The 15,965-nt window shown below is 35.3% G+C and overlaps 1 protein-coding gene across 1 annotated transcript; it reads left to right on the forward strand.

Moving 5' to 3' along the window:
• The first annotated feature begins 461 nt into the window (after positions 1 to 461).
• Positions 462 to 9,087, forward strand: LOC107677156 (putative ferric-chelate reductase 1). The gene is made up of 15 exons (XM_016471941.1): positions 462 to 757; positions 860 to 1,040; positions 1,916 to 2,052; positions 2,313 to 2,410; positions 2,525 to 2,618; positions 2,732 to 2,923; positions 3,275 to 3,376; positions 3,454 to 3,604; positions 4,765 to 4,878; positions 4,962 to 5,077; positions 5,973 to 6,059; positions 7,581 to 7,672; positions 7,756 to 7,814; positions 7,899 to 8,039; positions 9,065 to 9,087. Exons 2-15 carry the CDS (start codon positions 860 to 862, stop codon positions 9,085 to 9,087), a joined length of 1,587 nt encoding a protein of 528 aa, XP_016327427.1. The 5' UTR covers positions 462 to 757.
• Positions 9,088 to 15,965: the final 6,878 nt, after the last annotated feature.

A 15,965-nucleotide genomic window follows, 5' to 3' on the forward strand; every position in this document is an offset into this window, starting at 1 on the left:
AGTTTGTCCCTATTTTACCCAGCACTGGGTTGAATTTAACCCAGCATTTTTTAGAGTGTAACATCAAAGCTGAGCACTTCTTTAAAGAACAATAATAAATAATAGCAATCCATTAAATTTGTTTTTTAATGAGTTCCAAGCCGATAAATGTACAAATATGCATTAGAAAAAATAATTAAATTAACGGAATTTGACCATTTTACATTGTGATTAATTTCCACAGTGCTTCCCCGGTTTTTTTTTTTTAAACATAAAATATTGCGTAAATATACTATTATATGAGTTGTTTTTAACTGGGCGTGATATCTGATCTTCACCAATAAGACAGTTGTATATTGTACAAAAATCTAATTAGTAGGCTATATTACAGATTATGTGCGTTTCCCAATCTTTTTCAGAGATGTTTGTTTTCTTTAAAAAGTTGCAAGTAAGACACATTTTTAATCTGGAAAACACTAGTTATTATTATTATTTATTTTTTTTTTTTTTTGCCGGGCCTGGTTTTTTTATTTTTATTAAAAGCGTCTGAAAGCAAGCCTGTGTTATTTATTGTTTCAGCAGAAAAAAAAAGAAATAGTTACCTATTAATTTTCGCGTCACGGGATCTGTTGCCTTACCTGTGCAGGTAAACCCCGCCCACGATGACAATACGCTATTTACAGTGAAGCAGTGACTGGATTCTTGAGCTTGCGCACACAGATAGTTTCAGCCAAAACGAAGCCACAACAGGAGCATCCACCGAATTTTCTTTCTTAAGGTTGTTTTAAACAATATTTTATTTCTTCTCTCGCTGTTCATTGATATCGCTACTCCCGATGCTGCTTTCATTACTTTACAGTGAGTTTGTAAATCTCCACAGATGTTTCTGTATGTTCTCCTGTGCTGTGTTGGGGTCGTGCACTGTTATGGTAATGGACTTGTCAGCTCAGTTTGTGGATCTATGACGCCTAATCACGGGTCTAACAGCGCTCAGACCAGCACTGCTCCGTTCACTGTCACTGCTGACAATACTACCTTTAAAGAGGGAGATCAAATCACAGGTGAGGCTGATGCTGCAGCTACTCTGCTTTGAAAACAGCTTTCTTAGCTGTTAAAGTAATACAAGTTAGTTTTACCTCATGAAGTTGCAGCTCTAGTAGACACAACTTGAGTAGGTCTGTGTAAACTTGGTAGTTTGTTGCTACTACAGTATAAAACAGAACTATTATGCAGCTTACTATAATAAATTGTACAGTATACTTAGCCTGGTTTTAAAGCTACATTTCTGTATTAGCTACTGCATAAATAAACAGAATGCAGAGAGACATTTTTCTCAGTTATACAATCACAGTCAGCTGTCACTACAAAAAATATCTGACCACTGAATTCCCTGATTGACTAATCAGAATTAAGTATTTTAGAGACAATCAATCAATCAATAAATGGACACAGTTTACAATAAGATTTCGTTTCGTTAACTTTAAATATATGACTCATATTGTTATTCAACGTTAGATAGTGCATTAATGTTAACAAATCAGACCTTAATAATAAATTGTTACCATTAAAATTGTTTTATTGTTATTTTGCACTATACTATGTTTACTAACTTTTAGAAATTAGTTGCTATTATGTTATAAATGTTTATACTACAGTGTATTTAAAAAGTATTCCATTTATGGTATATATATGTATATATATATATATATATATATATATGCAGTACCTTTTAAATACGCTATAGTATAAGTATACTATACTATGCTACACAACACTATACTATATGAATTTATCATTTGTAGTCAGATTATGTTGAGTCACTGTTGACAATAATTGGCGAAATGTTGTTTACAGCTGGTCATCATATGACATCAGTTCATGTAAGTTAGATCAGGGTCTAACTTACATTTCAGTGGAACTGTTTCTTCTTTCTCAGTGTTGCTAAACAGCCAACCAGGAGATCAATTTGAAGGGTTTATGTTACAAGCACGTCAAGTCGGATCAACTACTTCCATCGGCACTTTTAATGTGGCGGACAGTAATGCGCAGCTCCTCTCCTGCGATGGAGCGGCTGTGAGTTTATCTACATCATTTTCAGATTTTTCAGATTTAATAATGGTTGGTGGAGAAGAAACACAGACAAATATATATTTTATTATGTTATATTATATACAAGTAATCTTGTACACTTAAGGCTACTTATAAAATTGTATATATATTCTTTCATATCCATTTTACTAATAAGCTAGTTATTAAAATGCTATTGGAATAACATTGGCCAATTATCAGAAATTGTCCCATTTTTATATTATATTATTATTTATATTATTCAGAGTAGAGTAGTCTCTCACAAATCAAACACTAAAAAAAGTGTAATTCAAGCTAAATGGACAGCCCCTACATCTGGACAGCTCAGCGATATAGAATTCAGGTATCCTTTTTAATGTGTCTTAAGTTTATCATTTGTATGATTCTTATACTTATTTTTAATTTTTATTTATATTTCTTGTTGTAATTTGTAATGGAACATTTGGGGTTGTTTTAGAGCAACATTTGTGAAAACTGCTTCTACCTTTTGGGTTGGTGTCAAGAGCTCTACCTTGGCATATACAGGAACTTCTGCAACTGCAGCTCCGACTGTAAGTCTAGCTTTTACTTTAAACCTAAACAAACATGAAAACCAGGTAAATTAATGATCTATTTGTATTGTATGTTGTTTTGTATTCAGCAGAAATTGCTCTGTTCATTTCAGGTTCCATCAAATCCTGATTGTGGGAAAACCAAAGTCTGCTTCAGTCATCCCAGCAGCTGTGACCCAACTGCCAACACAGGCTGCTACTTCATGGCAGTTCAGACATCATCTAACCAATCAAAAATGAGGATTGAAATGTTTGGGCAAGCTGAAGGATACGTTGCTATTGGGTTTTCAGATGACCAGGAAATGGTGAGATATCAGCAGGCCTTTTCTGCTTTATTTGTCTAAAAATTTTGAATACACAAACCAATGTAAAATGGAGGATGTGTAGAACTTTGAGGGTGATGGTGTTCCTCAGACTAGCAGTTATGTGCCAATACACTGTAAACATCGAAGTGGGTGTCGGACATATTACATTTTTTCTGAAACTTGAGATCTACATCTTATCTGGAGATCCACCTCTGTCAGCACTGACTAATTTTCCATTCCACAAAAAAACTTCTGCAAACCCCATAAGTGATTTTGTTTTTCCAGAAACAGTGAGACAGCATTATGTTCATATGGTTTTAAAAGGTTTTTTGTTTTGTTTTGTATTTTCAGGGCAATGACGACATCTACATCTGTGGTAAGGACAGCAGCGGCAACCTTCAAGTGCAACATGCTATTTCCACAGGAAAAACAGCTCCAACTATTCTCTCACTGGTATATTTCTCTGTTATGCCACCATTTCTGTTATGTGATAAGATATCATCACTCATACATATTCTACATGTTTACAGGGGAATGTGACTGATATCAAGACAACGCTAATGAATGGAAATACTATCAATTGTTCTTTTACTTCCCGTAATGCGATTAGCACGAGAAGTAGAGCAACGTCTACTAGCGAGTACTACCTCATGATTGCTGCCGGACCCTCCAACAGTCAAGGTCTGTGGTTCTGTGTTATATAAACAAATGTCAAATGTAATGTAGTGTTATTTTAGTATAATTTCCTATTGATGATATATTTTATATTAATAAAAAATATTTTTATAGTAATAATAGACATTTTTCACATTTTCGGGTTTCTCAACAGCAGAAGTCGTCATATCTGGGTAAACTTCTATAGCGGTGAATTGGAGACTACCACAAATATATTTCTTTTGCATTCCCATTTTCTCAAATAGCAAAAGAAAAACTCCACGATAATGGTTTCATGACTTTCAAAAAAAAGGAAAAAATATAGAGAAAGACTGATAACGGCAGTCAGGAGAGAGACTGTATAGTCCCTCCCATAGACGCTGTATTAGAAACACCCTCGCTTTAGCGTTAATTCGTTTTTTTTGTAATTTGATGCAAATGTAATTTAATACAAAATATAGTGTTATAAATGTACATACATTTAAAAAAAAAATTTTAAATATAAAAAACTTTGGAGGATTTACGATGCTGATGATCATTGAAACATCATAGTCTTGTGAAAAGGGTCCATAAATTATATAATTAGAATAGTAATATATATGTATATAATATAGTATAATTATTGCTATTATATCATTTATTATTAATTTAAAAATCACTTAACTCATTTTATTTTTATAATCACTAATATTATTTTTTAAATATTTATAGTTGGCTTTATTTTTGTTTCAGTTTCAGTTTAGTAATTAATATATTATCATTATATCATATATGACAATGAAAATTCTATCATCCTTTACTCACCCTCATGTTGTTGCAAACTCTCATTCTTGCATAAAACACACATACTGTACAGTAAAGATGTTTAGCAGAATGCTCAGAAAGTTTGAATATACAGAAGGTAAGATTGTCAATGAATAAAGAAAATTCCTGAAAGAAAGCTATTGATTGGCTTCAGAAGACTTGTAATATGGTGCACATAAAGTATGGATTCTTACGCAAATTTTATGGTGTTTTTTAAGCTTGACTGTCCCTTTGCATCCTTTCATTGTATGCAAAAGAGCAGCATAAACCTTCTTCAAAACATCTCCCTTTGTGATTTCTGGAAGGAAAAGTGGAATAGCATGAGTAAATGATGACAGAATCTTTATTTGGGTTGTCTAACTGAATATTATCTTCATTTGTAGGTAACATCCAGATCCACACAAATAAATATGTCAGTAGTACCAAGGCTAATTTACAGGATCCAAGCCAGGTCGTTACAAGTGCTGAAGAATTCCCAGCGATTGTTAAAGCACACGGTGAGTACATCATGACAGACTGGATCCACATTAGAGCATCACATCAGCGCTATTGTGGTCCTGATGATACTGATCTGCTTCAGGTTGCCTGATGTTAATCTCCTGGATGACCACGGGCAGTATAGGGATGCTCATTGCACGCTATTTAAAGGGAGTTGCCAAGGACCATGGTTGCTGCGGTAAAGATTTCTGGTTTATGGTAAGTAATGCTAACTGATTGTGCACACGGAGCAAATGAAAACATCGGATCCGTTCATTTAGATACTGTAGTCAGGTTTAGTAACCATAGTTCAGATTGCATGCAGATTTACGCATATGCATTTGGCAAATGTTTTTGTTGCATGCAAAGTATACATTTTTTAATTCATGCAATCAAACCCATGACCTACTGTAGGTGTTATTAGCGCCATGTTCAACTCCTATGCTTAAAAATCAGACATGAATTTGGCTGGATTAGGATTGTAAAAATGTGGATTCTGGATTTGAATTTTTCACTGTTTAGACTATAAACAACTTAACAGATCTGAGCTGTATATGCCAAAAAAATAAAAATAAAATCAGATTCAGATTAGTTGGCTAGCATGCTGTCTAAACAAAGCAGGAGTCCTTCCCATGTGGGCCGCTTTATCAAGCTCATCAGCTCATTTGTAAATGAATTACTTGTCATGTTGACATATCTGTTTCATCAGCATGACAGTGGGAAAATTTCTTTGATAAATGCTTTGCAGTAATAAGTTGTAGGGAAAAGTGTATGTGCAATTAGTGTGAGAAAGATAAGATAAGAAGCTAGTTATGAAATGATCACTTGTCATTAACTACCTTTATTGCATTATATAACATAACTGTTCTATATATACTAAGATAATATAGAGTAATTTACATTTCAGCACAATATCAGCACTTTTAAAAATGATTGGACTGGATGTACGTAGCTAATGTACATTAAAATTGTGTGTTTCATCTGTTTTAATGTTTTCATTTGAATGTACATGGACTGATTTTTAAGCATAAGGTAATGTTGTTGAAGACCTACAGTAAGTGTAACCTGCTAAATGTTTGAAATAACTAAACATAGTTTATTTCTTCTTTGAAAGGCCCACGTGTCTCTGATGGCCCTGTCAGTCACTGCCACGGCCATCGCATTCATACTGGTGTTTTCTTATGCTCGGGATTGGAGTGGGGTAAGCTAAAACAAACTAAATAATTAAATTAATAAGTAAGTAAGCAAGTAATTAAGTAAGTGAATAAATAAAAATTAAGAAAAATAAGTTACAGATTAAACCCTTACAGTTGCCAAAAATAAAGCTTTTTTTTTTGTTATTTAAAAACAAATAAGAATGCCCTGCCCAGGTGACAAAAAGTAATGCAAAAAAAACAAACTAAATAATTAAATTAATAAGTAAGTAAGCAAGTAAGTAATTAAGTAAGTGAATAAATAAAAATGAAGAAAAATAAGTTACAGATTAAACCCTTACAGTTGCCAAAAATAAAGCTTTTTTTTTTGTTATTTAAAAACAAATAAGAATGCCCAGCCCAGGTGACAAAAAGTAATGCAAAAGTGACGTAATGCATTATTTTCCATAAGAAGTAACTGACCCCGCTGACCCAATGAGCATTTTGCTGTCCAATGGTCATGTCTTAACTTTGCAATTTCTTTATTGCATTAGTTTTGAATATTTCTCATGGGGATTTCATAATTTTTGACTTTTCAGTCTGAGTTAAATCTCTTTTTTGGCTCATTTTATCGGTAAAAGAAAACATGCACACCTGAATATAAGGAGTTTTTAACTTCCAGCCTTCATGGACAATTATATATCACTTATAAATGATAAGTGATATATGTAATAGTAGTTATTAAGATTGATGTGGTTTGAAATGGGTAAAATGTGCTTGGAAAAAATATGATCAGAATATCAATGTGCCTAATAATTATACACACACTGTATTACAAATAATTCCAAATAAATCTAATCATGACAAACTATATATTGTTGGAAAGGTCTCCTAAATAGATATTTTACCACTGTTTTTTGTTACAAATTATGTTGAGTGCACCTCAAAAATCTACATCATAAAAGGAGTTCTGAATTTTGTCACAAAAAGTCTTTTTTCGTTGCCTTTTCCCCTATCACGTTTTAGTAATTATCATAAATTATATATCAATTGAAATCTTAAAAACTCTAAATTCATCCTGTGATGGACATTGGACGTTGCATTACCATGGAAATGGTACTTCAAAAACATATTACAAAATGTATTCATTCAGGAATTATTACAATTTAAATTTGGCTAGTGCACTTTCACGTCTATGTTCAAACTGGTGACAGTTAAATTGTTAAAAGTAACTTCCCTCAACACTGATTATATTTATTATATATATATATATATGATGAAATAATGATGTTTATAGGTAAGTAGTTTAAGCATAATTTGTTACATATAGAATCTAGATTTGGTAAAATAACAGTGAAGCATGGACTTTGGTGGCTATTTGCCTAAAAACAGCAGTAACAGCAATATGATGACAATAAATAGAATATTAAAAATTGAATGACAGAACATATACTTTAAAAAAATAATAATAATTTGGCGGTAAAAATGCAGATCCTCTCAGATATATAAAATATAAAGGGTTTTAAATTGAAATACTGTTTATTTCAGATGTTTAAAGTGGAGTTGTCTCTGTGTGTATCTGTGTGTAGGGGGCTCATCCGGTCCTGGGCTGTTTGGTGATGATCCTCAGTCTTATTCAGCCCATAGCTGCTGCTTTCCGCTGTGAGCCGAATCATGAACGGTGAGAGAAACTTCTCTTAACCAAATAAGAAATGGAAAAAGGAGGTGGAAGCATTACTGTTAATGTGATGGTTTTCTTTGCAGGAGGTTTGTTTTTAACTGGGCCCATTCCTTCATTGCTTTAGCTATCAAAGGCCTCGCAGGTATAACAACAACTTTATTATCTTCATCAACAACATCTATTTCCTCAGAAGAATAACAATATCCCTTTTTATTCTGTGACACAGTTGCTGCAATTTTCACTGGTCTGGCACTGTTTGAAGAATATGAGGAGGATGGATGGATGTTGAAAGTTATGGGAGGTTTTGTTGCCTGGGAGGCCCTGATATACGTTCTTCAAGATCTTAACCTGCGCGCCAAGAAAAAGGGTAACGCTGCATTCACAAAGTTATTTTGATAAATATATTTATTTATTTATTTACACTACTGTTCAAAAGGGGTTTTTTTATTATTATTTTTTATATATTTATTTATTTAGTTATCCATATTTTATTTTATTTTATTTTTATTCTTTTATTTTATTTTAAAATATAACAAATGTTGATTAAAACATTTATGGAAAATATTTTATAGTTTTTAAATATATTTATATAATTTGTATGTGTATATATAGACATTATATTGTGGTTGTAACTTAAAGTGTACAAGTCAACAGCACTCAACCACTAGATGGCAGAGTCATAAAAGGTATTTTTATGCAACTATGTAATATTTTTATTGTAGATTTTCAGACTATTCAAGGGATGAGATCAATTCTTCAACTGAAATTTATTCAAACATTTTATTGATTAATAAATAGACCATTTTGTTTACCTTTTGGATTATTAATTGCTGAATTGTATGCCCTAAGATGTAGCCTACAGATTAATGGTATTAAACTGAATGGCTAAACTAGTTAAATATGGACTAATACATTGGTATTAAGTAAGAAAAAAAAGTTTTACAAGCTATGATTAAAGGGGTCATATGATGCTTTTTTTAAAGATCATTATTTTGTGTATTTGGTGTAACAGAATATGTTGACATGCTTTAATGTTCAAAAAACACAAATCGCATCATATGACCCCTTTAAATATTACCAAAACATTAATTTTTTTTACTAAAACATGCACAGATGAAATGTTTGCGTTAAGACCAAGAATGTGTTGTAACCAGTAAACCCATTCAATTTTCAACAGTATTTCCAATGCATGCCTTCACATTAGACAAAGAAGGGAAAGCAAACTCCTAGCTACAGTATATGGGTTAATGTCCACAATGCAGCCTTGAACTCTCCTCATTCAGGACCTCACTGAAACGCTCTGGTGTTGATTTAGCAGCTTGTGTGAAGTCAGTTGGTTGGCTTTCATCTTTTACAGTGTTGTGCCTCGTGGTTCTTGCTGTTTCAGCACAGGCCTCCTGGTGTTCGGCTGGTAAACGTGGCCGTAGATTTGATGTTTTATACTGTTTAATAAAAAAAAGAAATCAGAAAAAATAAATTGCGTTACACGCTCCAAAGGTCCTATCTGAATCAAAAGATTCACAAACACGCGCCGCAGTTCCGATCTAAATCAAACGATTCACAAACCCGCTACGAAGTCCCAATCTGAATCAAATGATTTGCTATATACTGCTCTGAAGTCCCAATCTGAATCAAATTATTTGCTATATACTGCTCTGAAGTCCTGATCTGAATCAAATGTTTCACAAACCCGCTCTGAAGTTCCAATCTGAATCAAATAATTTGTGAACACACTCCGAAGTTTCGATCTTAATCAAAAGATTCACGAACCCGTTCCGAAGTTCTTATCTAAATCAAAAAATTTGTGAACCCACTCCGAAGTTCCGATCTGAATCAAATGATTTGCACACCCGCTCCAAACTCCCGATCTAAATAAAAAGATTCACGAACCTGCTCCGAAGTTCCAATCTGCATCAAATGATTTGCAAACCTGCTCCGAAGTCCCGATCTAAATCAAATGATTCGTGAACCCACTCCTAATTTCCAATCTGAATCAAAAGATTTCCGAACTCGTTCCGATCTAAATCAAAAGATTCGCAAACTTGCTCTGAAGTTCCGCAGTGTGTTCCAAACGGGGTATATCGCCCTCCGAAGGGAACTTTGGAGTGAAAACAATCATGGCCGCCATATTGATGGTCGTTCCAAACCGAAGTGCTCAAAACTGCCCACTTCATAGGGCCCTTCAGAATGAAGGGTACAACTGATGGACACTTCGGGCCCCCATGATCCTTTGCACAGAGAAATTGTTTGCCGTCACACCCTGCATTCCATTCGGAAGGGCATAGGGATGAGAATCCGTGTATCATTCGATCATTCGTTTTTTGATTTAATATTGAAAATAGAAAAATTAGAAAACGGCTCCTTTTTTGTTTTTTTGTTTTTTTTCCAAAAAACGAAAAACAAAAATTCGGAATGAGGGTAAACTTTATCATTCAACTGAACTGTGCACATATGTTTTAAACACTTCGGCTACCTTATGTATTAAATGTGCGTCCTTGAAGGTGTGCGGTTTTCTAGCTTATTTACTTTTCAGGTAATATCAGTGGTATGATGTATTTCAGATGGGCCAAATTTACAACAACAATGGTTACATACACATATATTTAATTGTTTGATCAAAATTATTGCTAGGGACAATTTAGTGGTTGCTGGATATTGATAGGGACATGTCCTAGCATCCCTACTAAATTCTACGTCCTTGTTTGTAATGTACATATTCATTAAAGGGTAGCAGGCGGCCAGGCGCGCTGGAACCACGGTGGATTTCAAAGAGCAGACTTTGGAAGGTGTTTGGAATATTTGGGACATAGCACCCCAGCCTGCGGTAAAATTAACAACCCTGACACCGATAGAAAAACCAGAGTGAAACTTTGGCACATGGAACAGGTTGAAGTTAAGTGACATGTGGCCAAGTAGGGTGACCCATACTTGGAATTAGTGCTCTGCATTTATCCTATCCAAAGTGCACACACACAGCAGTGAACACACACACCATGAACACACACCCGGAGCAGTGGGCAGCCATTTAGTGATCCGGAGATGTCTACAGCAGAACTGCCCCGGGCCCCTGGACTTGAATAGAAGCAGGGCTGGCTATGCCTGCAGCATTTTTGAAATGCTCACTACACAGAATGGCTTTCTGGATTTATTTCTCAAAGCAGGAGATGTTTAGAAGATACGCAGAAGTTTGCGTTTTCCCAAGTTTCCCAATCCTCATTTGAACCCTTTGCTGTTTTGAACTTGACTTGATGCAGTGAACTGCAGCGTAAATCATGGGAGACTGTCTGACTGATGTTTATTAGCATAAAGGGCCAGTGATCCGGAGATGTCTACAGCAGAACTGCCCCGGGCCCCTGGACTTGAATAGAAGCAGGGCTGGCTATGCCTGCAGCATTTTTGAAATGCTCACTACACAGAATGGCTTTCTGGATTTATTTCTCAAAGCAGGAGATGTTTAGAAGAAGTAGTTTAGGAAAATTACTTCGTGGTTTGCATTCATCACAAATGCTGCTTGCTGAAAAATGTATTAGATTTATTGCATATTTTATGTTTCCCAAAGAAAGAAAGAAAATCATACAGATTTGGAATGACAATAATGAATAATGGTGAATTATCCTTTGAAGCTCTTCCCTAGATTTCATTAAATTACATGTGCTTTTAGTTTAGTTAAAATCTTTTACTGAATCATTTACTGAAAACCAGGCTCACACAGAATAACCTCGGTATGAGTTTCTCTGTGTGTCTGTGGTTTCTGTGAGAGCGTTCTGATGTAATGTCTGTAGCATTAGGTGTGTCTTCCCATTACTGCTGATATATAGACATAAGCAGCACAGCTTTCTCTGAGGAATCACTCCCCTCTCAAAGATTTGGTTTCATCTTTACTAAAAGAGACAATATTTCCTACCTTTTATGAAGTATCTACATACAATTTGCTAATCAATTTAGACTATAAAACAAGCCCAATAGTCCTAGCGAATTCTGTTTTGAGGGTCAGCTAGGATGCATTTCTTTTGTTTTACACCAAACTGTAAATTATTACACTGCTGTTTTTCCCCATAGCAACTATGTGCCAAGTGAGATGAATGTTGAAACTTCCTCTTGCACAAAATAAGTTTCTGTTCCTTTAACTTGATGCTATCTCTCCATATCCTCTCACTGAAGATTAAGTTATTTAAATTTGCATCGCTAAACTGTACACCTCACAGCTCAGTCGAAACTAGAGCTGACACTGACTTCAGAGGAATCATGACTACTTTAAAAAATAGTAGATAAAATGTGCGGTTTACAATGGTAAAAATAGTTTCATCTTTTTCATTTCTCCTTGATTCATTTTTAATAAATGCACACATGAAACAAGTATCTGTTGATGAGACAAATCAATCTCTTGTCAACTGTTCCCTGATAGTTGCCATTTTAAATACATTAACATAAACAAGTATTCAGCACTCAAGCCATTACTGTAGATGGAAAGTGAATTTGGCCAGATCTGCATTTGCTGAGGCTTTACGGGTACAATTAAGCTGTCTGCTGATTCAGTTTTTTGCCAACTTGAGCAATAAGGCACAGCCAAAGGTTCTGCTCCTCCAAGACTCTCATCTGAAAAAGAGAGAGAAGATAGAGGGGACACCAGTGAAGTTCACTGAAGTTCGACAGCAACACTTAAAGGTCAAAAAAGTCATTTGATATTCATGTAGCATGAAATATGTCAAATAAAGCAGGCACATACAAAAAAATAAAATAAAAAAATAAAATACTGGAATATTTAGACTGACATAATATTTCATATACAATTTTAAAAGACTTTAACACTTAAAATTTACAGTAAAACTCAGGGCTTAACGTTCTCCGGCACCGTGCCGGATATCCGGCGTGCAGCGTTTGGCTGCGGAAAAAAAATAACCCTACATTAAAAAAAAAAACAAACAAAAAACTTGTTGATATCACTTTCGAGTCCACGAGTTCGCCTACCAATTGTATGAGAGGAGCAGCTTTCACTCTCAACCAAACTAGCATTACTAGCAGGCGGCGCAGCCCTGATGAGAGCGCGACACGTTGAAAAAGCTGCGAAGCGCAATGTTCAAAGATGTCCATCTAGCGCATATTTACATAGAAAAACTAATTAAAAGCAGCGGAACTTTGTAAACAGCTCAGAGTAATCATGTCATCTCCATAAGAACGATATGATTGCCAGAACAAAAATACCGGGATTTTTCGCGATTTCAAAATAAAAGTTTCGGAGTTTGCATGTGGCCAAATATTAAAATTGAATGGATTTAAACATCGTTTAATCACGCTGTAAAGTGAAACGTCACCAGGCCTTTGGCGCCCTCTGCAGGTATTTGTTATAATACATAAAATGTAGTTATGTTCATATGTATAAAGAATGAGAATGTGACGTAACGCCGCGTTGAGTTCTGGGAAACTGCTTTGTTAGTAAATTATTATTGCCTCATCGTTAGTTTATAAATAGTAATACTAAAGCCTGGTTTTCACTTGGGTCTATTTGTGTTACTAAAAAATATCAGATTACTCAATTGTCAAAATAATCAGTAGATGACTTGATTATCAAAATAATCATTAGTTACAGCCCTAGATTAGTTAAAATATTTCAAAATACAACTGCATTGTTTTACTTTTTGTAATTAAAAGACAAATATTTTGTCATTGAAAATTTCTTAAAAATAGTATTAAAATATTGTCTCGTTCTAGTGAACCAAGTATCTGTATTTTGTCTCATCTCTTGAGCTAAGTGTATTGGCACACCCCTAGTGTCGATAAGCAGTCATATAGCTCATAATTTTCAAAGTGTATAGCTTTCATTCTTCAGGTCAACCATATATTCATGAAAAAAAAAATCAGTTTGAATAAGGAAAGCAATAACTTTGCCATAGTATCCTTTCAGATGTTAAAGTTGCCACAGTCATCTGCATTTTTTTTATACTGTATGTCTAGAGTCATGTCTAGACTGTGAAAGACTTTCAAAATTGTGTGAACTGGTTCCCCTCATTTATATGTAGAACCCTCTGTTATTTAGGCCCCTGTGCCCCCAACCCTTCATGTCGCCAGATGTTTTGCACATGAACAAGTCTCATTGTGTTTCTCTCTTCTTCAGCGCAGTTAACAGAGCATTACAAGTGAGGGATCCTTCCTAGAGCTGATCTGGCTGCACTGAGAGAGAGGCAGGTGGACCAGGGCAGAGCGTGGAACTCTTCTGGTGGTGGGGAGTTGGCGGCCCACCTCATGTGTTTGAGGACACAGCAGGTATCAGCTCCTCTTGGCTAAGTTCTGCTTCATCTGGTTCGGATGCCCTAGAAAATGAGTATGAAGGAACAATGGTTTGATTGGACTCTGGTTTTATGTCTCTGAGGTATTTTCCTCTTAAACAAACTGTGGTAGCATATGCCACACAAGCTGTTACTCATTTCAGCACATCCGTCTGTTTGATTTCATATTTTACACATAATTTAGCACATTAGTGATACATTTCCAGTGTATGTGCACGGAGAGGACAAGTAAGGACATTTACCATGTTCTGTCCAAATCCTGTGGGTTCTTCATGTAGGGGTTATAAAGTTGCTCCAGCACACAGTCCAGAACACTGGTATCAGGGCGATTCTATCATTCTGACGGCACCCATTTACTGCAGAGGATCCACTGGATGTAAATTTATCCAAATCTGTTCTGATGAAGAAACAAACTCATCTATATCTTGGATGATCTGAGGGTGAGTAAATTTTCAACAAATCTTCATTTTGGGGTGAACTGTTCCTTTAAGGAAAACAAGATACAATGCAGTTTGCATTTTATACCAAAAAAGTAAAGTTTTACTGTTTGTAGTTTGCATTTTAGTTAATAATTTCCTGTCAGTTAATGATACCTGAATGTTTCTGAGGGTACCTGGCTTCAGCGAGAGTTACGACCACACACACTGCTGCCTCCACTGTAGCTACCACTGTAGCCAGTTTAGTGACAATCTACATCATATATTGTGGAAGCAGAAGGCCTTTAGATCTTTACATGAAGACAAAATGGGATTAATATGGTTTATAGTACACAAACAAAAGCCAAACATTTTTCACTGCTTTCTTCCGTTTCTCCATGGACATTCAAGAGTGATCTTTAGGCCTTCTGATGCGACATTTCAGTTAACAGAAACTCGAAAATAGTGTGACTGCAAGTGTTTTTAATGAATACTAGAAGTAAATTTATTAAGACAAAATTTGAATATTGTGGTGTATAGAGAGCAATATGGCACAGAATGAAGGTAATGATTTATCTGCCTGTTATACACACACACACACACACACACACACTCACACTCACTCACTCACTCACTCACTCACTCACTCACTCACTCACTCACTCACTCACTCACTCACTCACTCACTCACTCACTCACTCACTCACTCACTCACTCACTCACTCACTCACTCACTCACTCACTCACTCACTCACTCACTCACTCACTCACTCACTCACTCACTCACTCACTCACTCACTCACTCACTCACTCACTCACTCACTCACTCACTCACTCACTCACTCACTCACTCACTCACTCACTCACTCACTCACACAACAACAACACAACAACCCAATAGAGGAGTTATTTGCAGCAAATACAAATGCAAATGGTCTTTAATACAGCCATTCTTTTTGAATAATTGTAAATATTGACTTTGTCCAAGTCACGCCACTGATGGCACCAGTCACCAAGTCTTCCAGGGTGCAGGCCATCTGTGACACCAAGACCAAAAACAGACTCTCATAACCTGATTCATAAGATGCATCAGCTTTCAGAACACATATGATTCATGAACACAAATAAAAAAATATGTGTTTCAATGCATATTAAAATTGTACCTTGCTGCGGGCTCTCACACTGTCACACCCTATTTCACTCTATATTTTCGACTGTTTCACAAGCTGTCCTGAGATCTTGTTGGTAAACATGATGTCAAGTCACATTAACCACACCCTCATCTGCAAGTTTACACCCAGTGGTCTTACTGTTTATAGCATGACTTGCATTTATTGTCATGTATGAATGATTATTTGAAAGATGGCACAAAAATTATAATGAATATTTATGTCTTCAACATTTTTATTATTTTATATACCGTTTTATAAAGTACTCAAGGCCACGATTATGATCTCTGGTCACTCTGGTGCATGTGGTACCTAACAATCATGACTTTAATCATGACTATGTTCATAATATATCACAACCTCCAATAACGTTTTCTCATGTATTTATGTGTTTAAACGAGGTTAAGCCAAGCATAGTACACTC

Source organism: Sinocyclocheilus anshuiensis, unplaced genomic scaffold, assembly GCF_001515605.1.
Source record: "Sinocyclocheilus anshuiensis isolate Anshui unplaced genomic scaffold, SAMN03320099.WGS_v1.1 scaffold392, whole genome shotgun sequence".
Lineage (NCBI taxonomy): Eukaryota > Metazoa > Chordata > Actinopteri > Cypriniformes > Cyprinidae > Sinocyclocheilus > Sinocyclocheilus anshuiensis.